At 42.5% G+C, this 24,244-nt stretch overlaps 1 protein-coding gene across 1 annotated transcript in view; it reads right to left on the reverse strand.

The window, feature by feature from the left end:
* The window catches only part of CSMD2 (CUB and Sushi multiple domains 2), a 676,782-nt gene that overhangs the window by 62,760 nt on the left and 589,778 nt on the right, over positions 1–24,244 (reverse strand). Inside the window, exons 47-49 of the mRNA XM_057529595.1 lie at positions 16,102–16,290; positions 13,543–13,689; positions 10,655–10,843 (exon numbers count right to left, since the gene is read on the reverse strand). Coding sequence (XP_057385578.1) covers positions 10,655–10,843; positions 13,543–13,689; positions 16,102–16,290 — 525 coding nt within the window. The remainder of the gene's footprint in view (positions 1–10,654; positions 10,844–13,542; positions 13,690–16,101; positions 16,291–24,244) is intronic.

Below are 24,244 nucleotides of genomic sequence, written 5' to 3' on the forward strand. Positions count from 1 at the left end.
TTCAAAGGAATGATTTCAACCAGCCCTGACTCTGGCATCTTGTACAGAGAAAAGCGCTAAACTCATTAACCTGGGATGTCTGGTTTTCTTTAATTAACAGTAATCTTTTGATGTTCTGACCATCTGGTTTTTGTTGCAAAAACTCCTATACATCCTGGCTCTTTCCTTGCCACTTCGGAGCGGTCCCTCAGAGCTAGCTGAGAGGCTGTCTTCTGGGCTTAAGTCTGTTGAATAAAAACGTAATTCTCAACTTTTAGGCTGTGAAATAAAATTCATATTTTATGCAAGACAAGAAAAACTTAAACAAAAAATTTTCTCTGCCCTTTGGCTTCCTCTCCCTGCCTAGTGTGCACCGTGTATCTGCCTTATGTCTCGACCAAACCTCCCCCACTGTCAGACATACCTGCTCAACCATAAAGAGCAACATTCTCCTACCATCAACAAGGCAACCCCTTAAAAGATAACATTCTTGGGGCTTCCCTGGTGGCACAGTGGTTGAGAGTCTGTCTGCCGATGCAGGGGACGCGGGTTCAAGCCCTGGTCTGGGAAGATCCCACATGCCGCGGAGCAATTGGGCCCGTGAGCCACAACTACTGAGCCTGCGCGTCTGGAGCCTGTGCTCTGCAACAAGAGAGGCCGCGACGGTGAGAGGCCCGCGCACCGCGATGGAGAGTGGCCCCTGCTCGCCGCAATTGGAGAAAGCCCTCGCACAGAAACTGAGACCCAACACAGCCAAAGATAAATAAATAAATTAAAGATAAAAGCTATATAAAAAAAAAAATAACATTCCTCTTGATCTTGTAAGGGGCCACGATGACATTTAGGTCTGGATTGTGTAAACTGTCAATAATACGTCATTTAACGTAGAGCCCTCTGCTTCAAAAAACTTATATAACTCTGACGTCTAACGGGTGGAACAGTTCTCAGAACTTTCTGAGATGCTGTTTCTGGGTTATAATCCTCAAATTTGGCTCCAGTAAAAATTTCCACTTCTTTCATAGATTGACTATTGATTAATTTTTGTCAACAAGGTTGTGCACTTTTTTTCAGTCGACAGTTTTGGTGACTGACGAAGGGACCTAGAGCGGACTTCTCTCCTTCACCTGAACTCTACAAGGATCTGGAATCTGGACCAGCAGAGGCCTCTGGTGCCCATCTGCCTCCTCGGAGAATCCAGACAAATTCGGATGAATCTCTCCTGGTTCTTGGAGTTCCTGATTATTGGTTGAAGATCCTGAGTTTTATTTGGTGGTGTCTAACAGGTACCTGACTCCCCATTTGAAAGATACTAGGAGAGCCCAGTTGAAAGACACTGGGATTTGCTCAGTCGAAAGATACCGAGCGGTCTGGGCTGAGTGGTTAGGGAGGAGGCTGACCTGACGTGTTTCCTCAAATCAGCTATCTGTACAAGAATTTGTTGGGATAAAAGTGAAAATATTACATGAGAGCTTTTAGCTCTGAAGAAGGGACATCTCCTCCCAGCCGAGAAGGGCTTTCTCAGGCAACTGAGAAACTTGCGGGAGTGGTGGAGGCAAGTCTTCACACTGTGCAGTGGTCCCACGGGGATGCAACAGGGAGGAGCCAATTTTGACTCCATGTTGGATCTGTTTCTTTGACTTTAGCCTCTGCTTTTCGTTGCTTTCGTTATTATAATCATACATCATAGCCTCTCTCAGGGAACCCTGCCCACCTGTGAATGGCTGCAAGAAAGAAGAAATTCACACTTCCCCTCCCCAAGGCTGGCCATTTCAGGAGATGTTTTGTAAGACTGATGGCCCTTCTTACTTTACTTCCTCCCCGCCTCTCCCTCTCTAGTCTGCCTTTTTACTTTACTTCCCTCTCTGATTCTATAAAAGAAATTGGCATCCAGACCCTGATAAGATGGTTTTTTGGGGACCCTAGTCCGCCATCTTCTCGGTCTGCCGACTTTCCGAATAAAGTCGTATTCCTTGCCTCAGCACCTCGCCTCCCGATTTATTGGCCAGTTGTGCGGCAAGCAGAGTGAGCTTGGACTCGGTAACAGATTTGGCTGAGCCAGCTGGGAGCCTTGCTGCTTGTGGCTAGCAGGTTCCCGTTGGGGAATATCGGCACGAGGCCCTAGCATCTGCCAGGATCATTTGTCCTGAGGATCTTCCCTTCAAAGTTCCCTGAAGCAGCACCGGCTACCCCAGCACTTGGCAGTTGAAGCAAGGAACCGACAAACTTCTACGAGTCGACGGACTCGATTTTGAAGGGTGAGTCGCTCCGGCGTGCACACAGGGAACATATTCCCCCCTCTGTTTGGGCTTTTCCTTCATGGGACAAGCCAATTTGGTTGGGGTACCCTGTTGGAGAGGGGAATTGTTGTTGGACTCTACCTGATTTTGGGAACTGGTTCATTGGGAACTAGTTTGTTGGTTTTGTAGGGTAAGTCTACCTGATTTGGGAACTAGTTTGTTGGTTTTGGTCATGGTTTTGTTTTGGTTTTGTGTGCATCGATGCTAGAATTTGTTTGTGCCTTTTGTGTTGGAATTTGTCTGTGTCTTTTGTGTTTCGGTGTTATCAAACTTATAAAAATGGGAAATACTCCATCTATCCCGAGAGAGGGCCCTTTGAGGCATATATTAGATAAATGGGCAAAACATAGCCGTGAGCCTATGACTAGGAAAGACATGATATACTCTTGTCATAGGCTGTGGACCCAATATATGTTAGGATCAGAAGAACGATGGCCCCTGAATGGCTCACTCAATTATACGATCTTGCAGTTAGAAGTGTTTTGCAAAAGAGCAGGGAAAAGAGATGAGATTCCGTATGTAGAAGCGTTTATGTTACTGCATCAGGAGGAAAAGGAGTCAGAGGGCTGCCACCTTATGGTGCAGCGATCTGAAAGAAAACCTAAGAAGGAACCTATTCTACAGGGGGAAGAGGGAGAAAATGAGAGTGGGGACATGTTATTTCAAAACGTAACCCGCACCCCCCCCCCCCCCCAGCCTATCCAGCTCCCCCAGTGGCTGAGCAGGCTGCACCGGCAGTTGTTCCACCTGCACCCCCTCCCCCCCAGCCCCATGCTGCCAACATATTCACCGCCTCCTGGTCCCCCTATCCATGGGGATCAAATAGCAGTTTCTATAGTAACCCCTGGAGCACAGGAACCTGGTTTAGTATCACCATCTAAGACCCGATAGAGCACCCAATTTGGACCGGGAGCCACTTCTGCAGCAGGGCAATTTCCCTTGTGCCGAAATCCTGTAAGAGGCCAGGGGACTCCCTTAGACTTGAGGCGTCCAATTCTAATTTCCCCTCAGGAGCCCCGGGTAACTTTGACAGTGGGGAACAAGTTGATTGACTTTCTAATAGATATGGGTGCCACATATTCTGTGGTAAACACCAAGGTGGCACAGAAAACTTCTCTATCCCGGTCAAGGGAGTTTCTGGAGAAGTACAAAACCGTTCCTTCTTACAACCTCAGAATGCCAACTAGGGGACCTCACCCTACAGGGCCATGGATCCCAAACAGATGTGGATCCCTCCTCCCCCAAGGTACAGGACCTTCTGGCTATGCATTTCATGGCCCAGTCCGCTCCAGACATCAGGAGCAAAATTCAGAAAGCAACTGCTGGTCCTCAGACTCCAATGAACAATTTGTTCCAATTGGCTTATTCGGTTTTCAATAATAGGGATACGGCCGAAAAGGCTGAATGTACCCAGAGAAATATGAAAAAGGCCCGAAAGATTGTAATGGCTTTGTCTGCTCAGAGACCAACAAAGGGGAAACAAAGTCATCCTAGGAGAAACTTGCCTGTATCTTTGAGATGCAAATGTCCTATCTGGTCTTCTCAGGAACCCTTAACTCTGCCATCTTTTTAAAATGCAAATTTTGAAAAAGAGGGTAAAGTAATTTAGAACTTGTTTTCCATAAATATTAGTAAAAAGGGTTTAGCCATCTAGACAAGTGAGCTTGATTTGTTCCATCTGCCAGAAACCCAATTTTAATCCAACCTCTGATGAGTTTTACATTGCTGTACCCGACTCAGGGCTGAAATTTTGAAATAAGAGCTATGATGTCTCTCTGTTTGTGTGTTTGTATGTGTCTTTGTCTTTGGATAACATTACTGAGGTTAATCTGTAAATGATCTCTATTTAATTGGCTTAAAGAAAAGTAAGTGCTTACAAACCAAACAATTCTAAATACAAGAGAAATTAAGATAAATGAGTTTCCAGGTTCACGTGAACTGGGAAATATTTAGTATTAAATTAATACCTGGTATTAATGTTTGTTTGTTGATCTAATTAATATAGACATGTCTTTAGAGCCATCAACATTAAGTATAATACTTTCACTGCACCTAGGTTTAATAGAAGTTAAATAAAATCTTGTTATACCTGTTGCAAATTTGTCAGCAAAAGAAATAACTTGATATGATGAAACTTTAAAGTAAATGGAAACGAGATAAGAGCTTTTAGGTAAACTCTATAAGAAAAATTATGTTCTAAAAATCATCTAAAATAGTTTCTCCAGATTTTGGTAACTATTACTTATCTCTTGGTTTTCACTAGAAATTAAGGTTTTTAAAAGTCGGGGATTCTAGGGCTTCCCTGGTGGCACAGTGGTTGAGAGTCTGCCTGCCGATGCAGGGGACAAGGGTTCGAGCCCTGATCTGGGAAGATCCCACATGCCATGGAGCGACTAGGCCCGTGAGCCACAACTACTGAGCCTGCGCGTCTGGAGCCTGTGCTCCGCAACAAGAGAGGCCGCGACAGTGAGGGGCCCGCGTACTGCGATGAAGAGTGGCCCCCGCTTGCCACAACTAGAGAAAGCCCTCGCACAGCAACGAAGACCCAACACAGCCAAAAATAAATAAATAAATAAATTAATTTAAAAAAAAACCCAAAAACCTAAAAACAGAACTACCATATGACCCAGCAATACCACTCCTGGGTATATATCTGAAAAAAACAAAACAAAACAAATCAAACAAACAAACAAAAATTACTTCAAAAACATTGTCAAGTGATTGGAGATGAACCTTAGGTTATAGAATATTTAATATAGATATTCCAAAATTTATATGGAATCCCTCACATCTGATATGATGTCCTGATATGTTATCAATCATAATTCTAGTTATTCTAAAATGTTGTATGTCACAGAAATATCCGTTTCCTGCTATTTGCATTGTACTCAAATCTTTAACCATGCTATTTTAAGTTTTGTCCTGATGCTTTAACAAAATGAAGATTTTCAAGAAGACTCATAAAAAGGAACTTTTTGACAAATATAAGTTTCTGATAGCCTTCAGATAATATCACTGGATTGGGTGACAAATGACAAAACTAATGGAAAACCTGATAACGTCAACCGGATCAACAGGAATTAATCAATGAACTGGTAAATATGGGACTGAATGAACTGGTAAATATGATTTATAACTTTATGACTTTGGGAAATATACTGGCTTTAATCTCTGTTTTTCAGAAAAAAACCTTTTCTCTTATGCTATGACCTACAACAAGTTGATAAAGTATGCCTTTGTAAACAAAGATGAAACATTTATCTTTTTCTCTCTACCTGGTTGATCCTGCCAGTAGCATATGCTTGTCTCAAAGATTAAGCCATGCATGTCTAAGTATGCATGGCCAGTACAGTGAAACTGTGGATGGCTCATTAAATCAGTTATGGTTCCTTTGGTCACTCGTTATTGGAACTGGAATGACAACTAGTTATACTAATCATTTTAATTTGTTCTTTGTTTCCAAATTGTTCGTGCTTTGTGTGTCTCTGCTGCACTATGTCTTTGTCAGTGTTACTAGCTGCATTACTTATATCCTGTCTATTTCATAAGATTGTTGTGTTACAGTGCCTAGTGTGTAACCAGGCCCCCCAAAAAACTTCTCACATTTATAACATAAAATAATTGTAATAGTGTGATTCTACGTATGGGAAGAAGCAACAAGGGAAAATGTCTCCTGATCATAATTAGAGGATCCAGAGAATCTTTAATTATCAATAGGGCCTAATCCGAAAATTAGCACCTGTAGTGGCATATCAACAATTTTCGCCTGAACTGGGATGAACCTCCCAGCACTGTGGGACAAAATTTGATCAAGACATGTCTCCCAAATATTGGTCAAATTCCTGACCAAGAGGAGAGGATCAGTCACCAGAGACTGCAGCCCTCCAACGTCAGCCGGTGAACCCTGAGGAAACTCAGGAAGGAGAAGAATACCTGCCGTCTAGCAGGCATAAGATTGCAGCCATTTCCTATGGTGAGCCATGAAGAAACTCAGAATGTGAAAATACAGGATACAGACCCCAGATAGCTGTGGTACATATCAAAGGAATGATTTCAGTGAGCCCAGACACTTGTATCTTCCCATACATAGGACAACGCTAAATTTTTTAACTTGAGATGTGGCCTCCCGGGCTTGAAGCCCTCAAAATTCCTGATAACTCTCAACTTTTTAGGTTGTGAATATTTTTTAAGTCTACAGGTGTAAAGCAGACACTTACAAAGAGGAACAAAAGAAGACAAATCTCATCATTTGGAACACTGGCACCAATGGCGGACACTCCCAGAAAGATCCATCTGACAGAGCAGTTAGAATGGTTGTCACCCCTTTTTCCACAAGACTGTGGAATGCACATTCACAGTGGGGAACTGTTACAGGGAAGAGCCAATTTTGACTCCATGTTGGATCTGTTTCTTTGACTTTAGCCTTTGCTTTTTGTTGCTTTTGTTATTATAATCATACATCATGGCCTGCCTCAGGGAACCCTGCCCACCTGTGAATGGCTGCAAGAAAGAAGAAATTAACACATCCCCTCCCCCGAGGCTGGCCATTCCAGGAGATGTTTTGCAAGACTGATGGCCCTTTTTACTTTACTTCCCTCTCTGATTCTATAAAAGGAACTGCATCCGGACCCCATAAGATGGTTTTTTGGAGACCCTGGTCCACCATCATCTCAGTCTGCCAACTTTCCGAATAAAGTCGTATTGTTGCCTCAGCACCTCGTCTCCTGATTTATGGGCCTGTCGTGCGGGTGAGCAGAGCGAGCTTGGACTTGCTAACAGGGAAACCAACTCATTTTAATTAAACAACTTTCTCTGCACGAATAAGAACCGGCCATTCTGTGATCTGAGCTCGGGAGGGAGCAGTGCTCGGGAGGGAGAACCCGAGACATGAAGAGGAGCTGAAACAACTCTAGGGTAGAAACCTAGAGGAATTAAGCTCATAAGCAGCACATTGGCCCACCACACAATTTCACTAGTAACTTTTATCCTCAACAAATTCAGCTTTAAAGTGGGAAATAGAGTCTCTCAAACAGAAAAACGAGGGGCATCAGAAAGCCAAACTCCAGCTAACACCCCAGCCAGATTCATGTCTTATACTTGCAAGTACCTAATTAATTGGGAAAATTATATTAAAGGAGATCTCAACCTAAAATGGCCAATATGGGGCTCTTTTATTGCATATGCAGTTAAGTTTAAAAAAAGCCGGCTTGATAAAACATCTTTTCAGAATTCTGACCTTAAAAAAACAAAAGCTCTTCTAGGGGGAACTTGCATTTCTCTTCCTGTGTCTTTGGGGTGTAAATCTTCTACCTGATCTTCTTAGGTGTTTTGTGTGTGTGTGTGTGTGTTTTCAAAAATTGGTCTCTGCCATCTGGAAGGTGCACATATGATACACATCTGGCAATCAAATAGATTGGGATTCTGAGCAGTCTTTTGTCTGACTGCCAACTCTCAGGGACATTTGCCGTCTTAACCGTTGTTGCATCAGCCTGTACAGTGAAGACCTTTACTTTCTTAGACTGTTTTTGGGAGTAAACTTTCTAGATCTTGTGAAGGCTACAGCCTTCACACTTTCTTATGGGGATGGCTCTTGGTCTTATTGGTTTTGAGTCCACTATTTACATATATCTCATTAATGGCCAGATTATGGATCCTTTAAATTGGAGGAACTTCTAAATTGATCAATTTTTAGAGAACTTTCATTATAAAGAGCTGTTTTATTGGTACCTTTGGGGGTGGGGGAAACAAATTAGAAGGTGGAAAAAGATATATAATGGTTAACCTAAGAGCTCCTTTAATTTAAAACAGACAAACAAAAACTGATCTGGGAAGCCTCATTTCTGGCCTCTGATTCCCCTCAATGGGTCTAACAGATGCTAATAAAAACATTAGAATAACTGAGAGGCTATCTTCCGGGCTAAATTCTGCCAAATAAAACGTAATTCTCAACTTTTAGGCTGTGCCTTTTTTTTCAGTCGACAAAATGAAAAGTAAATGAAATTTCCCAGAATATAGACCAAAAAGACAGAGACTGAAAATGAGAGAGAAAAGGACTGGATATACAGGGAATCAGCCCAGTAGGTCCAGCAGGTCTGGGTTGCAGGAAAAGAGAACAGAGAAAGTGGAGGGGATGGAATGACCTTAGATGGAAGTTTCCCAGAGCTGGAGAGAGAGAGTGTTCAGATTGAAAGGTACCACAGGCAGCTCACCTCACTGCCCCTCCCTGGCCCTTCTCTCTTGGATAACTGAGAGGACAGAAGGTAACCTCTTAGCCTGAGAGTCTATCAGGCTGTCTAGTGATCTCCATCACACACCACAGTGCGCCAAACCCAAAGGGACACCTCCGGTGGGTAGGAGAGGAGGGGGAAGAATCACAAAGTACCTGAAAGCTTGTGGTGGAATGAGGCCTCTGAGGGAGAGAATGCATAGTGAGAGAAGGGGCAGGGGAAGGAAAGAGAAAGCATTAGGACGCACAGACTCTCCAATGTGCTGTGTTTGTCAGTGGAGAAGTCATGGTTTGGAAAGCAGCAGCAGGGAAAGGGAAGCATGCCAGGCCTTTCGCCCTGGGTTCTGTGGGACATAGGGGATAAGCACCCTCCCCAGAAAGGGCCCCAGCATCTGTGTTCTCAGAGGAGAGCCACAGTCTCCACGGAGGAAGGAAGTGAAGAGAGCCTTCTGGGCGGTGACTGAGGGTGTACACTTGTTGGCCATGGAACCAGGATTCCAGAGAGCACAGAGGGAATGGCAGAGAGGGAGGGCATCGGAGAGGAACTTGGGCTGGGGCTGCGGATGGGGAGAAGCAGTACAGAGCAGTGTGGGGATGAGTGGACAGAGCTTGGTTTTGGGACGTGACAAAAGATAGAGGTGAGAGGCCTGGTTGCTTCCTACTAGAACTTTGGGAAAAAGACTTGTCGGTGTGGATACAGTTAGAAAAATGGAAACTGAAGCCAAAAGACGTTTGCCATTTGCGGACTATCAGTCCTCTGTGAACTTTGCTTAAAGCATCAAAGAGAATATCAATGATGCCCTGCTTCTGTTCTTTGAGAAAGCTCAGGCACAGGCCTGAGAAGGTTGTGAGGGTCAGAGAAGACAGATGTCATTTAAAAAGTACGTCACCATGCTGGGAACCAAAACACAAGAACCTCAACCTTAAGTGATTTCTTGTTTTTGTCTATATAATTGGTAAATTTTTTCTTTCTTTTTTAAAATGCAGTATATAGTGTTGAGAATCTGGGAGGAAAGACAACAAGCTGCTGGTGGAGGTATAAGTGAAGACAAACTTTCTGGATGGCAATGAGTATCAAAAGCTGTAGACTTTGTATAGGTATGATTCAATAATCTCATTTCTGGGAATTTATTTTAAGGAAATAAATATGGATGGTTCCCAAAGACGGAATTATAAGGATTTTAACAGCAGCATTGTTTATAGTAGCAAAAAATACAGAAAGTCAAATGACCAACAATAGGATGATACTTGAATAAATGACAGTTTTTCTATAATGCTACACAACCATTGCAAATATTGACGACGAAGTCGTCATGTGATAGATGCTAACAAAATATGAAGAGCTTGGTACACCAGTATGCCATTTTTATAAACAATATATGAAAGACCAAAGGAAATGTTAACAGCAGTGATTTCAGTTGATGGGGTTATAGGTCATTTTCACTTTTTCTTTGGCATTATCTATAGTTTCTTTTTTCTTCTTCAGATTTCTAGTCTGAATGTATATTACTTTAAGGAAAAAAAAATCCCATAAATGATCAAAAGCAACGCATGCAAACTTCCTGGTATATATCACGTGCTTGATCGCTGATGACTGAGTAGGTGATGGTCACTGGTCACCCTGCTTCCCTCTGCCCCTCGCCTCCTCCCACCTGACCTGGCACTTCCGCCAGCCCCAACTGCTTTGCATATTTTGTGATCTCTCAGTCTGTGGTTTTGCAAATGCTTTTGCTGTTGCCTAGAATGTTTTCCTTGCCAATGCCTGACCCTCAACTTTCCTTGTTCTATGAGCCCAAGCAACCCCTCTTCTGGAAGCCCCCTAGCTGTACAGGAGCAGGTAGGTCCCCTCTTAACCTTGGGCTCCCACAATAATGTTTACACTCCCGATATAGCACTTCCTTCCTCTGTCATTTGGCATTTTTGTGGCTACACATCCATCTCCCTCTCTGCTCTGAAAACACTGACGCTGTGTTTTACACATCTGTATATCCACAGGGCTTCAGATATTACGGATCCTCAGTATATGTTTGCTGAAAGAATGAATTAATTATCTATGAGGAAGCCCACATTTGGAAGTGATTGGTCCTGGGACAAGCCCAAGTTGCGGGTAGGACCCAAGCCACCTGTCACCTCTTTCCCACCTGCTTCTCACCTTGACAGAGAGGAATGGCCTCGCTCCACAGGTGGTAGCCCTGGGGGTGCCGGGTGCAAATGGCCATGCTGTGTCCCACCAACCGGTAGCCGGCGTTGCAGCCGAAGTGGACGGAGCCTCCAGGCTGGGTGCTGGTCTGGCCCAGAAGGAAGCCGTGGAGTGGAGCCCGGGGCAGGCTGCAGTAGGGAGCTGGACAACAAGATGAGGGTCAGGGGACCACACACAGTGGGAGGACAGAGGTAGTCCTTCACGCAGGCCCCGCCCCCTTGCTTCTCCCTCTCTTTCCCTATCTTCACCACTGCCAGGTCCACTGCTAGTGAGGAAGTTGATACTGAAAAGCAGCCAGTTTAGGAAAGCCAAAGAAAAGAAAGGAAAGGAAAGGAAAAGAGAAGGGAAAGCTAAGAAAGGAAGAAAAGGAAAGGAAAGAGAAGAAAACAGAAGAAAAAAACAGCTCCATGAAGCACTGGGTCCCCTTTGCACCTGGAGGCAGCACTAGTTGTGCAGCTGAGTTCAGGCTCTCGAATCCCACCATATCCCAAAGGGACACAGAAAATAGAACCCAATGGGGTTGGTTCCAGAAGGGTGTGACCGCAGGGGCGAGGTCTCTGGAGTCAGGGCTGTGCTCAAGTCCCATTTCCCACCTTTCCACAGTTCTGTGACTTGGGACAAATCACTGAGGCGCTTTCAGCTCCACTTTCCTCACCTGTGTGTTGCGATTGGCAATGCCTCCCTGATACGTTTTGGGACAATTTAAATGGGATCGTGTCTGTAAAGCCCCAAGCCCAGTGCAGGGCACTCAGTGCAGGGCACTCAGTAAATGGTCCCTGTCCTGCTTTCTGCTGTGTGTGGAGGATGGGGGGAGAGAGAGCTGTGGCAACCCAGGGCATCAAATCCACAGTCCTAATTCCCCCTTGACATCTGGCTTCAACTTATTTCATTCATTTATTCAACAGACAGATAGCGAGTGTCTATTATATGCCAGGTGCTGTTCTAAGTGCTGGGAATACAACAGTGAAGAGAATAGACAAAACCCCCAGCCTTAGAGAACTTGGCAATAAAAACCTCTGCCAGGGATGCTCGGGGGAAGTTCTGTGAGGCCGGGAAAGAGGGATGACCAAAGGAGCACAGAGAGCAAGCCCATTCATCTGCTCTAAGAGTCCCCGGCACGGGATCAAGGTAGGATGAAGATGACAGGAACCTTCCTGCATCCTCCCCACAGTATGGTCCTCTGGCCTCTTACGTGATCACATCCCTCTGCTGGTGAAATTGATGTTTTAAATACCTCCTTTCCAAGCCAGAAACGCTTCCTTGCTTCTGCTTTGCCACCTGTGTCCTGTTTATGTGGTATCTACAAGTCTACCTCGGTCAAGAACAAGAATCTCAGTTATAAAATATACTTAGTCACAGTGATAGAGGCATGTGCAAAGTACACGACTCTACTGTATTTCCATTAAGGACTCATTGTTTCACCATGTAATTAATTCATTTTCTATGTGGCGTATGTACTGTAATTATAACTGACTCATTATCCACAAACATGTGATTAATCTTTAAAAACATCAAGGGAAGCACAACTCCTTAATGGCTTTTAGTTCAGAGTTTAGCAACTAGCATAGTGAAATGCTGCTAAATTGCTTTATTTCTCTTTTGTGTTAGTAGCTTCTAGGAACTCAGCCTGAACCTCCCTGACAGATGGCTTAAGGTTTCTTTTCCATCATGAGGAAACCGAGGCCTGAAGAGGTTGAGTGACAGAGCCGACTGCCGACGCTGGGGGGCGTGAAGGTACCCTCCTTCTTGTGTGCGTGGGGGAAAGGAATTTGGGGTCCACTTTGCAGAGGAAATGGACGCTGAGAGAGTAAAGCTCCTTCTCCTCCCAGGCTCCCCTCAGCTTCATCTGGTTGGTCCTCCCCACCCCCAAAGCCATACCTAAGAGTTTCTTAAGACTTCGATAGCCCGCTAAGTTTGGGTTGGTCTTCCAAGTTGGCAGCCCATGAGAAGAGATGGACTGAGACAAGGGACAACTCAGGCTATAATATGTATAGCTGACATCCCTTCTAACCAATATTCTTTGAAAATTTGTCCAACGTTTGTTTGGAACTCAGGCTAAATGCAGCCAGGGGAAAGAGTGCTGCAGGGGGACCGGTGCTTGGTGGAACTCGCCATGGTCTTAAGTAATTCATTTCTGCTCCCAAGCTCACAGAGCCAGACAGCAGCTCAACGGACCCACTGCCCTGCAAAATGGGCAGCAAGCAGCTTTTCAAATTTTCTTTCCAGCGACAGACAGTAATCCCCGTGATGGGAGTTCAGATCACTTTGATTTTCTCCATCTCATTTTATTTCCAAGGACATTTTTGTGCTCCTTGTAGATGGCTGGCTGGTCAGCTATCCGGTTGGACTGGCCCTCGATCTGACTCTACCTATGAGATATGGCTTGCAGAGCAGAAGAGAGGCTCCTGGACTTGGAATATAACCCATCGTTTGCTGCTTGTCTAATATTTGCCAGTTGGGGACCCCCATCTTAGGGTTTTTTGGCTTAAAGGACCTTTTATTAACATTTCAACAGTGTTAGGGACAGGACCACCTATAGGCCTTATCAGGTCATATACAATAAACTTATCCAAAAGACACAGGCTGGCAGTATGAACAGAAAGAGGGAAGAGCTTAAAAGTGGGGAGAGGTATAGAAAAAGGGGAGGCGGGAAAATGTCAAGGACACTGTGCAGCTATAGGTGAGAGTGGCTAGGAGGAGGACAAAGGCAGCCAGTCCCCAGGCCTGTGGAGGAGCTCCACCAGGCACGAGGATATGGCCCACGGCTTATTGTTTTGGGTGAGAAACGTAAGGGGCTCAGGGGTTGTGGCCCTTCTCATGAGTCTTTATGTTTTACTCACCTGCATACCGAATCTTAAAGCCCTTCCGATTGTAGGCATGGTCAGACGACCAGCGCAGGTACACAGAGTTGCTTGAGCTGGTGACAATCAGGGGAGCTGAGTAATTCCCACTGAGGGCTTTCAGCAGAGGACTTTGTCCTGAGGGACCTGGGAGGAGAGTGTGGACACAGGATTACAGACTATCACAGCTATCAGAGATACTAGATGTGATACCTTTAATGTAACCACCTCCGATTTTCCCCTCCTCAACTGAAGACGTGAAGATTTGGGATGGTAACTCAGCACCATCACTGGTCCATCTCCTCCTCTCTCAGTATCCACAGGCTTTGCTCTAGGTGCTCTCCCCTCCTGAGCCCTAAAGCAGGGATCCAAGAAGTCCCTGACAACACATAGCAGTTGGCAGGTGAGACGACATCTATTTGCCATCCTGGGACTTGCCCACAGTCAAGCAGCGGGTTAAAGGAAGAGCTGGTTTTCAACCTGGGAACATTTTCTATCTCACCATCCTACTTGTGCATACTAAAAACAGTTCAGTCCCTGCCACAGAGAAAAAATATTTATGAGTGAATAGATAGCAATAAAGCTAGGGGAAAACATCATCATGTCTCAATGTCATAAATAACATAGCTCCCCAATGGTCCCTTCCAAGGCTCTTCCAGAAAGGCCTCCCTCTTCTTTCTCTCCTCCTTAGATGCCTGGAAGTGCATCCCAAGGGTGCTGATTCAAGGGAGGCAGAGTACAAAGCTAGATAATCCAAAACACAGGATTTATTATCCTGGAAAGAGCCCTGAGTGATGGTTCTCATATGCTGCCGAGACAGCTCTTGGGAGCTTGGCAAAAGTAATAGACCACATTAAACAAAGGAGAGCCATCAGAACTGCTGTGACAGACTATGAAGCAAGGGGTCAAATGGCTCAGAGGAATGGCATGCTGGGATAGGTCTGCTGTATTAGACCAGAACACCCACCAGCTGACCGTGTCCTTTGGGAGGATCTGGGGGACACACCAGTTCCTAAAGCAATAAGGAATGTGCTGCTGAGGGAGTGAGGGTGAACATCATCAACAACCTGAGAATTGGCTGTCCTCTGTAGGCGGAAACTGATGGGAGGAGAGGCTGTCACCAAGCTGGGCTTCCTAGTATTGATGGGGAGGAAAGGAGCTCAAATACAGAGGCCAGGCAAAAGCACTGGTTGGCATAATTACTAAAATGGGCAGCAAGGTTGGGATGGCAGCCAGGAGGGCCTGACCTGTAGGATCTATGGAGATGGCTCACACAACATGATATTCCTAAGGGCAAGATAGATGGGCGGCCAAAAAAAATGAACATATGAACAAAACAGATCATGAATAGATAACCAAAAGGGTGTAGAAGTTCCAATCCCTGGAGTAATTTGGAGACTTGAGCCAGGTTTCGTTTCTTACTCCAGAATACTTTGGCTGAAGGAGGGGCTGGGTCCTTATGAAAAAGGACCCTGCAAAATAACACCAGTTGTATATGGTAGTGATTCCCGAGTCTTTAACCCAAAAGACCCACCACTATTAATTCAGGTAACTGAATATTGGGGAAAAGGGAATGTCTGGATATTTGGAAGACTTTTGTATACAGAGTGTGTGAATTGATGCTGATACCTGGGACCCAAAGCATTATCATGGCTCCTTTGTTACAACAGGGTTATATGAGGGATGGGATTGGTAAGAAATGGAGTCTTGTCCCCAAAACTTAACCCAGTAGTAGCCTCAACTGCAGTAGCTATGCCAGATGTAGTATATTCATTAGAGCAGATTATCATAGCTTTGGTTATATGAAATGCAGTTATTGATCTAGCAATGCATTCTTTTCTATACCCACCAGAAAGGAGGATTGTAAGCAATTTGCATTTACATGAGAGAGACAACAGTATACATCTATGGTCTTGCTCCAGAGCTATGTTAATTCTCCTGCTCTGTCATAATGTAGTATGAAGAGATGTGGACCATCTGGACATCCTGCAGAATATAGCGTATTGATTTACTATATCGATGACATTGTATTAATTGGATCTGATGTGCCAGAAGGGACAATTAGTGTAGATGCCTTTGCAAGACACATGCTCCAAAGGGTAAGAGAGGAACCCTACAAAGAGTCAGGCGAATTTTTTAGGGTCCTGTGGTCTGGGGCATGCTGAGACATATCCTCCAAATTAAAGAGCAGGTTATTGCACCTTTCCCCTCCTACCACCAAGAAAGAAGCACAGTGTTTGGTAGACCTCTTTGGGTTTTGGAAGCAGCATACTCTTCACTTGCGAGTACTGCTATGACCCATTTATCGGTTGACATTCAAGGCGCTAGCTTTGAGTGCTGGCTAGATTAAAGAAAGGGTGCTGTAGCAGGTCTAGGCTGTAACATGAGCAGCCCTGCTCATATAACTCATCAGCTTCCACGGTACTGGAGTTTCTGTGGTAGGGAAAGACCTTGTGTGGAGCATCTGGAAAGTCCTAATTGGGAGGTTGCATCATAGACTCCAGGGGTTTTGAAGCCAGTCTGTGCTGTCTGTAGCAGGGAACAATTTGATTTACTTACCATCAAAGATCTCAAACTCATCATACTGCTTCTCACTGAGAAAGTACTCCACTGTGAGGGTGATGTTATATTTGGGCTCCACTCTCACCAGCCAAGAGCAGGTCTGGAACTGGGGATAGCTTCCTGGGTAGCTCTGACTCAGGATCACACCTGTGGAGTCTGTCAGAAGCTCATTCGTTGGGCAGTGCACTTGGAGAAAGAAAGAGAAATACCAGGCACATGGGATGGAGATGGAACGAGTGCCAACACATTGGCTTTTCCCTGGTGAAGAAGACAACCATTGGAAAACCAGACGGTATTTGAGCACATTCAAGCAAGACTCCAATACCCATCATTTTACTGCTCCATGGCATGAGTTGGTCTCAGATTCTGTGTCAATGTTACTATATTGCTGAGACTCAGGCTTGGTCAGTTGGTTGGAATCAATTCTTAGCTCAGATATGGGCTTTGGAGCAAGTGGGGATGATACGTACATACAGATAACTGTAAGGCATCCTCAAATCCAAGAGCTAAATGAGTTTGATTTGTACAAGGAGAGTATAGGGCAGAGGTAAGCCCATGTGATTTTGAGTCAAACACACCTGGATTTATAGTCCACCTCTGTCACTTACTACCTGTATGGTCTTGAACAAATTATTTCCTTTCTGTGCAATAGCTTCACCATCTCCAACCCAAAAAGATAACACCTACCTTACAGGGCTGTTGTATTACACAAAATGTTATATAATTATATATTATTTTATATAATTATATATTAAGATTATATATTATAATATAATATATTACCATATTATACTAAATAATATATGTATGGCATGCCTCCATAAATTATAGAGATGATGATGATAATTACACCAGGAACAGAAGGAAACAGCAGAGCGTGGCTGTGACCTGATTAGTAGTACTAAGATATCTAGAAAGAAATTGAAGATGAAACAAATAAATGGAAAGATATTCTGTGTTCATGGGTTGGAAGAATTACTATTATTAAAATGTCCATACTACCTAAAGCAATCTACAGATTCAATGCAATCCTTATCAAAATACCCATGGCATTTTTCACAGAACTAGAACAAATAACTTCAAATTTTGTATGGAAGCACAAAAGACCCTGAATAGCCAAAGCAATCTTGAGAAAGAACAACAAAGCTGGAGTTATCATGCTTCCTGACTTCAAACTATACTACAAAGCTACAGTAATCAAAACAGTATAGTACTGGCACAAAAAGTGACACATAGATCAATGGAACAGAATAGAGAGAAATAAGTCCACACATATATGGGCAATTAATCTATCATAAAAGAGTCAAGAATATACAATGGGGAAAAGACAGTCTCTTCAAGAAGTGGTGTTGGGAAAACTGGACAGCTACATGTAAAAGAATAAAACTAGGCCATTTTCTCACATCATATACAAAAATAAACTCAAACTGGATTAAAGACTTAAATCTAAGACCTGAAACCATAAAACTCCTAGAAGAAAACATAAGTAGTATACTCTTTGAAATCAGTCTTAGCAATATTTTTTTGGATCTGTCTCCTCAGGCAAGGGCAACAAAAGCAAAAATAAGCAAATGGGACCACATCAAACTAAGAAGTTTTGGCACAGCAAAGGAAACCATCAACAAAAATGAAAGGGCAGGCATTTCCTCTTGGTTAGTAAGCTTAAAGTCTTTAACATTTGGAGATGATTCCTGGTGACTTTGCCTGAATTCCCAGAGCCGTGTGGCTGACAGGGTCTTGGTGCTCTGGCCAAGTGTCAGGCCTGATCCTCTGAGGTGGGAGAGCCGAGTTCAGGACATTGGACCACCAGAGACCTCGTGGACCCATGTAATATCAATCAGCGAGAGCTCTCCCAGAGATCTCCATCTCAATGCTAAGACCCAGATCCCCCCAACAGCCAGCAAGCTCCAGTGTTGGACGCCCCATGCCAAACAACTAACAAGACAGGAACACAAACCCACCCATTAGCACACAGGCTGCCTAAAGTCATACTAAGTTCACAGACACGCCAAAACACACCACCAGACGTGGCCCTGCCCATGAGAAAGAAAAGATCCAACCCCACCCACCAGAAGACAGGCAGCAGTCCCCTCCACCAGGAAGCCTACACAAACCACTGAACCAAACTCACCCACTGGGGGCAGACACCAAAAACAACAAGAACTACGAACCTGCAGCCTGCAAAAAGGAGACCCCAAACACAGTAAGTTAAACAAAATGAGAGGACAGAGAAATATGCAGCAGATGAAGGAGCAAGGTAAAAACCCACCAGACAAAACAAATGAAGAGGAAATGGGCATTCTGCCTGAGAAAGAATTCAGAGTAATGACAGTAAAGATGATCCAAAATCTTGGAAATAGAATGGAGAAAATACAAGAAACGTTTAACAAGGACCTAGAAGAACTAAAGAGCAAACAAACAATGATGAACAACACAATAAATGAACTTAAAAATTCTCTAGAAGGGATCAATAGCAGAATAACTGAGGCAGAAGAATGGCTAAGTGACCTGGAAGATAAATTAGTGGAAATAACTGCCACAGAGCAGAATAAAGAAAAAAGAATGAAAAGAATTGAGGACAGTCTCAGAGACCTCTGGGACAACATTAAATGCACCAACATTCGAATTATAGGTGTTGCAGAAGAAGAAGAGAAAAAGAAAGGGTCTGAGAAAATATTTGAAGAGATTATAGTTGAAAACTTCCCTAATATGGGAAAGGAAATAGTCAATCAAGTCCAGGAAGCACAGAGAGTCCCATACAGGATAAATCCAAGGAGAAACACGCCAAGACACATATTAATCAAACTATCAAAAATTAAATACAAGGAAAAAATTTTAAAGGCAGCAAGGGAAAAGCAACAAATAACATACAAGGGAATCCCCATAAGGTTAACAGCTGATCTTTCAGCAGAAACTCTGCAAGCCAGAAGGGAGTGGCAGGACATATTTAAAGTGATGGAAGGGAAAAACCTACAACCAAGATTACTCCACCCAGCAAGGATCTCATTCAGATTCGATGGAGAAATTAAAACCCTTACAGACAAGCAACAGTTAAGAGAATTCAGCACCACAAAATCAGCTTTGCAACAAATGCTAAAGGAATTTCTCTAGGCAGGGAACACAAGAGAAGAAAAAGACCTACAAAAACAAACCCAAAACAATTACAAAAATGGTAATAGGAACATACATATCGATAATTACCTTAAATGTAAATGTATTAGAGATCCAACCAAAAGACACAGACTGGCTGAATGGATACAAAAACAAGACCCATATATATGTTGTCTACAAGAAACTCACTTCAGACCTAGTGACACATACAGACTGAAAGTGAGGGGATGGAAAAAGATATTCCGCATACGGAAATCAAAAGAAAGTTGGAGTAGCAATTCTTGTATCAAACAAAATAGACTTTAAAATAAAGACTATTACAAGAGACAAAGGACACAACATAATGATCAAGGGATCAATCCAAGAAGAAAATATAATGATTGTAAATATTTATGCACCCAACGTAGGAGCACCTCAACACATAAGGCAAATGTTAACAGCCATAGAAGGGGAAATCAACAGTAACACAATAATAACAGGGGACTTTAACACCCCACTTTCACCAATGGACAGATCATCCAAAATGAAAATAAATAAGGAAACACCAGCTTTAAGTGACCCGTTAAACAAGATGGACTTAATTGATATTTATAGGACATTCCATCCAAAAGCAACAGAATACACTTTCTTCTCAAGTGCTCATGGAATATTCTCCAGGATAGATCCTATCTTGAGTCACAAATCAAGCCTTGGCAAATTTAAGAAAATTGAAATTGTATCAAGTATCTTTTCCAACAACAAATCTATGAGATTAGATATCAATTACAGGAAAAAACTGTAAAAAATACAAACACAGGGAGACTAAACAATATGCTACTAAATAACCAAGAGATCACTGAATAAATCAAAGAGGAAATCAAAAAATACCTAGAAACAAATGACAATGAAAACACGACAATCCAAAACCTATGGGATGCAGCAAAAGCAGTTCTAAGAGGGAAGTTTTTAGCCACACAATCCTACTGCAAGAAACAAGAAACATCTCAAATAAACAACCTAACCTTACACCTAAAGCAATTAGAGAAAGAAGAACAAAAATCCCCCAAAGTTAGCAGAAGGAAAGAAATCATAAACATCATATCAGAAATAAATGAAAAAGAAATGAACGAAATGATAGCAAAGATCAATAAAACTAAAAGCTGGTTCTTTGAGAAGATAAACAAAATTGATAGACCATTAGCCAGACTCATCAAGAAAAAAAGGGAGAAGACTCAAATCAACAGAATTAGAAATGCAAAAGGAGAAGTAACAACTGACACTGCAGAAATACAAAGGATCATGAGAGATTACTACCAGAAACTATATGCCAATAAAATGGACAACCTGGAAGAAATGGAAAAAGTCTTAGAAAAGCACAACCATCCGAGACTGAACCAGGAAGAAATAGAAAATATAAACAGACCAGTCACAAGCACTGAAATTGAGACTGTGATTAAAAATCTTCCAATGAAAAAAAGCCCAGAACCAGATGGCTTCACAGGCGAATTCTATCAAACATTTAGAGAAGAGCTAACACCTATCTTCTCAAAGTCTTCCAAAATATAGCAGAGGGAGGAACACTCCCAAACTCATTCTACGAGGCCACCATCACCCTAATTCCAAAACCAGAGAAAGATGTCACAAAAAAAGAAAACTACAGGCCAATATCACTGATGAACATAGATGCAAAAATCCTCAACAAAACACTAGCAAACAGAATCCAACAGCACATTAAAAGGATCATACACCATGATCAAGTGAGGTTTATCCCAGGAATGCAAGGATCAATCAATGTGATACACCATATTAACAAATTGAAGGTTAAAAACCATATGATCATCTCAATAGATGCAGAAAAAGCTTTTGACAAAATTCAACACCCATTTATGATAAAAACTCTCCAGAAAGCGGGCATAGAGAGAACCTACCTCAACATAATAAAGGCCATGTATGACAAACCCACAGCCAACATTGTTCTCAATGGTGAAAAACTGAAACCATTTTTTCTAAGATCAGGAACAAGACAATGTTGCCCACTGTCACCGCTATTATTCAATATAGTTTTGGAAGTTTTTTAGCCACAGCAGTCAGCAAGGAAAAAGAAATAAAAGGAATCCAAATCGGAAAAGAAGACATAAAACTGTCAGTGTTTGCAGATGACATGATACTATACATAGAGAATCCTAAAGATGCTACCAGAAAACTACTAGAGCTAATCAATGAATTTGGTAAAGTAGCAGGATACAAAATTAATGCACAGAAATCTCTTGCATTCCTATACACTAATGATGAAAAATATGAAAGAGAAATTAAAGAAACACTCCCATTTACCACTGCAACAAAAAGAATAAAATACCTAGGAATAAACCTACCTAAGGAGACAAAAGACCTGTATGCAGAAAACTATAAGACACTGACAAAAGAAATTAAAGATGAAACAAACAGATGGAGAGATATAGCATGTTCTTGGATTGGAAAAATCAACATTGTGAAAATGACTGTACTACCCAAAGCAATCTACAGATTCAATGCAATCCTTGTCAAACTACCAATGGCATTTTTCACAGAACTAGAACAAAAAATTTCACAATTTGTATGGAAACACAAAAGACCCCAAATAGCCAAAGCAATCTTGAGAAAGAAAAACAGAGTTGGAGCAATCAGGCTTCCTGACTTCAGCGTATACTACAAAGCTACAGTAATCAAGACAGTACGGTACTGGCACAAAAACAGAAATATAGATCAATGTAACAGGATAGAGAGCCCAGAGTTAAACCCATGCACATATGGTCACCTTATGTTTGATAAAGGAGGCAAGAATATACAATGGAGAAAAGATAGCCTCTTCAATACGTGGTGCTGGGATAACTGGACAGCTACATGTAAAAGAATGAAATTAGAACACTCCCTATCACCATACACAAAAATAAACTCAAAATGGATTAAAGACCTAAATGTAAGGCCAGATACTATAAAACTCTTAGAGGAAAACATAGGCAGAACACTCTATGACATAAATCACAGCAAGATCCTTTTTGACCTACCTCCTAGAGAAATGGAAATAAAAACAAAAATAAACAAATGGGACCTAATGAAACTTAAAAGCTTTTGCACAGCAAAGGAACCCATAAAGAAGACAAAAAGATAACCCTCAGAATGGGAGAAAATATTTGCAAATGAAGCAACTGACAAAGGATTAATCTCCAAAATATACAAGCAGCTCATGCAGCACAATATCAGAAAATCAAACAACCCAGTCCAAAAAATGGGCAGAAGCCCTAAAGAGATATTTCTCCAAAGATGATATACAGATTGCAAACAAACACATGAAAGGATGCTCAACATCACTAATCATCAGAGAAATGCAAATCAAAACTACAGTGAGGTATCACCTCACACTGGTCAGAATGGCCATCATCAAAAAATCTACAAACAATAAATGCTGGGGAGGGTGTGGAGAAAAGGGAACACTCTTGCACTCTTGGTGGGAATGTAAATTGATACAGCCACTATGGAGAACAGTATGGAGGTTCCTTAAAAAACTAAAAATAGAAGTACCATATGACCCAGCAATCCCACTATTGGGCATATACCCTGAGAAAACCATAATTCAGAAAGAGTCATGTACCCCAATGTTCATTGCAGCACTCTTTAAAATAGCCAGAACATGGAAGCAACCTAAGTGTCCATCGACAGATGAATGGATAAAGAAGATGTGGCACATATATACAATGGAATATTACTCAGCCATAAAAAGAAATGAAATTGAGTTATTTGTAGTGAAGTGGATGGACCTAGAGTCTGTCATACAGAGTGAAGTAAGTCAGAAAGAGAAAACAAATACCGTATGCTAACACATATATATGGAATCTAAAAAAAAAAATGGTTCTCACAAACCTAGCAGTAGGACAGGAATAAAGACACAGACGTAGAGAATGGACTTGTGGACAAGTGGAAGGGGGATGGTAAGCTGGGATGAACTGAGAGAGTAGCATTGACATATATACCAAATATAAAATAGATAACTAGTGGGAAGCAGCTGCATCGCACAGGGAGATCAGCTTGGTGCTTTGTGACCACTTAGAGGGGTGGGATAGGGAGGGTGGGAGGGAGATGAAAGAGGGATGGGATATGGGGATATATGTATACATATAGCTGATTCAGTTTGTTGTACAGCAGAAACTAACACAACATTGTAAAGCAATTATAATCCCATAAAGATGTTAAAAAAAAATGAAAGGGGGGCTTCCCTGGTGGCGCAGTGGTTGAGAATCTGCCTGCCAATGCAGGGGACGCGGGGTCGAGCCCTGGTCTGGGAAGATCCCACATGCCACGGAGCAACTAGGCCCGTGCGCCACAACTACTGAGCCTGCGCGTCTGGAGCCTGTGCTCCGCAACAAGAGAGGCCGCGATAGTGAGAGGCCCGCGCACCGCGATGAAGAGTGGCCCCCGCTTGCCGCAACTAGAGAAAGCCCTCGCACAGAAACGAAGACCCAACAGAGCCAAAAATAAATCAATAAATTAATTTAAAAAAAAAAAAAAAAAAAAATGAAAGGGCAACCTACTGAATGGGTGAAGATATTTACAAATGATATATCCGATAAGGGGTTAATATCCAAATATATAAAGAACTCATACAACTTAATATCAGAAAAGACAAACAATCTGATTAAAAATGGGCAGAGGACCTGAACAGACATTTTTCCAAAAAAGACATACAGATGGCCAATAGGCACATGAAAAGATGCTCAACATCACTAATTATTAGAGAAATGAAAATCAAAACCACAATGAGATATCACCTCACACCTGTCAGGATGGCAATCATCAAAAAGACAAGAAATAACAAGTGTTGGTGAGGATGTGAAGAAAAGGGAACCCTTGTGCACTGTTGATGAGAATGTAAATTGGTGCCGCCACTATGGAAAACAGCATGGAGTTCCCTCAAAAAATTAAAAATAGAACTACCATATGATCCAGCAATTCCACTCCTGGGTATTTATCTGAAGAAAATGAAAACACTAATTCGAAAAGACAGATGCATCCCAAT

Source organism: Balaenoptera acutorostrata, chromosome 1 (genome assembly GCF_949987535.1).
Source record: "Balaenoptera acutorostrata chromosome 1, mBalAcu1.1, whole genome shotgun sequence".
Classification (NCBI taxonomy): domain Eukaryota; kingdom Metazoa; phylum Chordata; class Mammalia; order Artiodactyla; family Balaenopteridae; genus Balaenoptera; species Balaenoptera acutorostrata.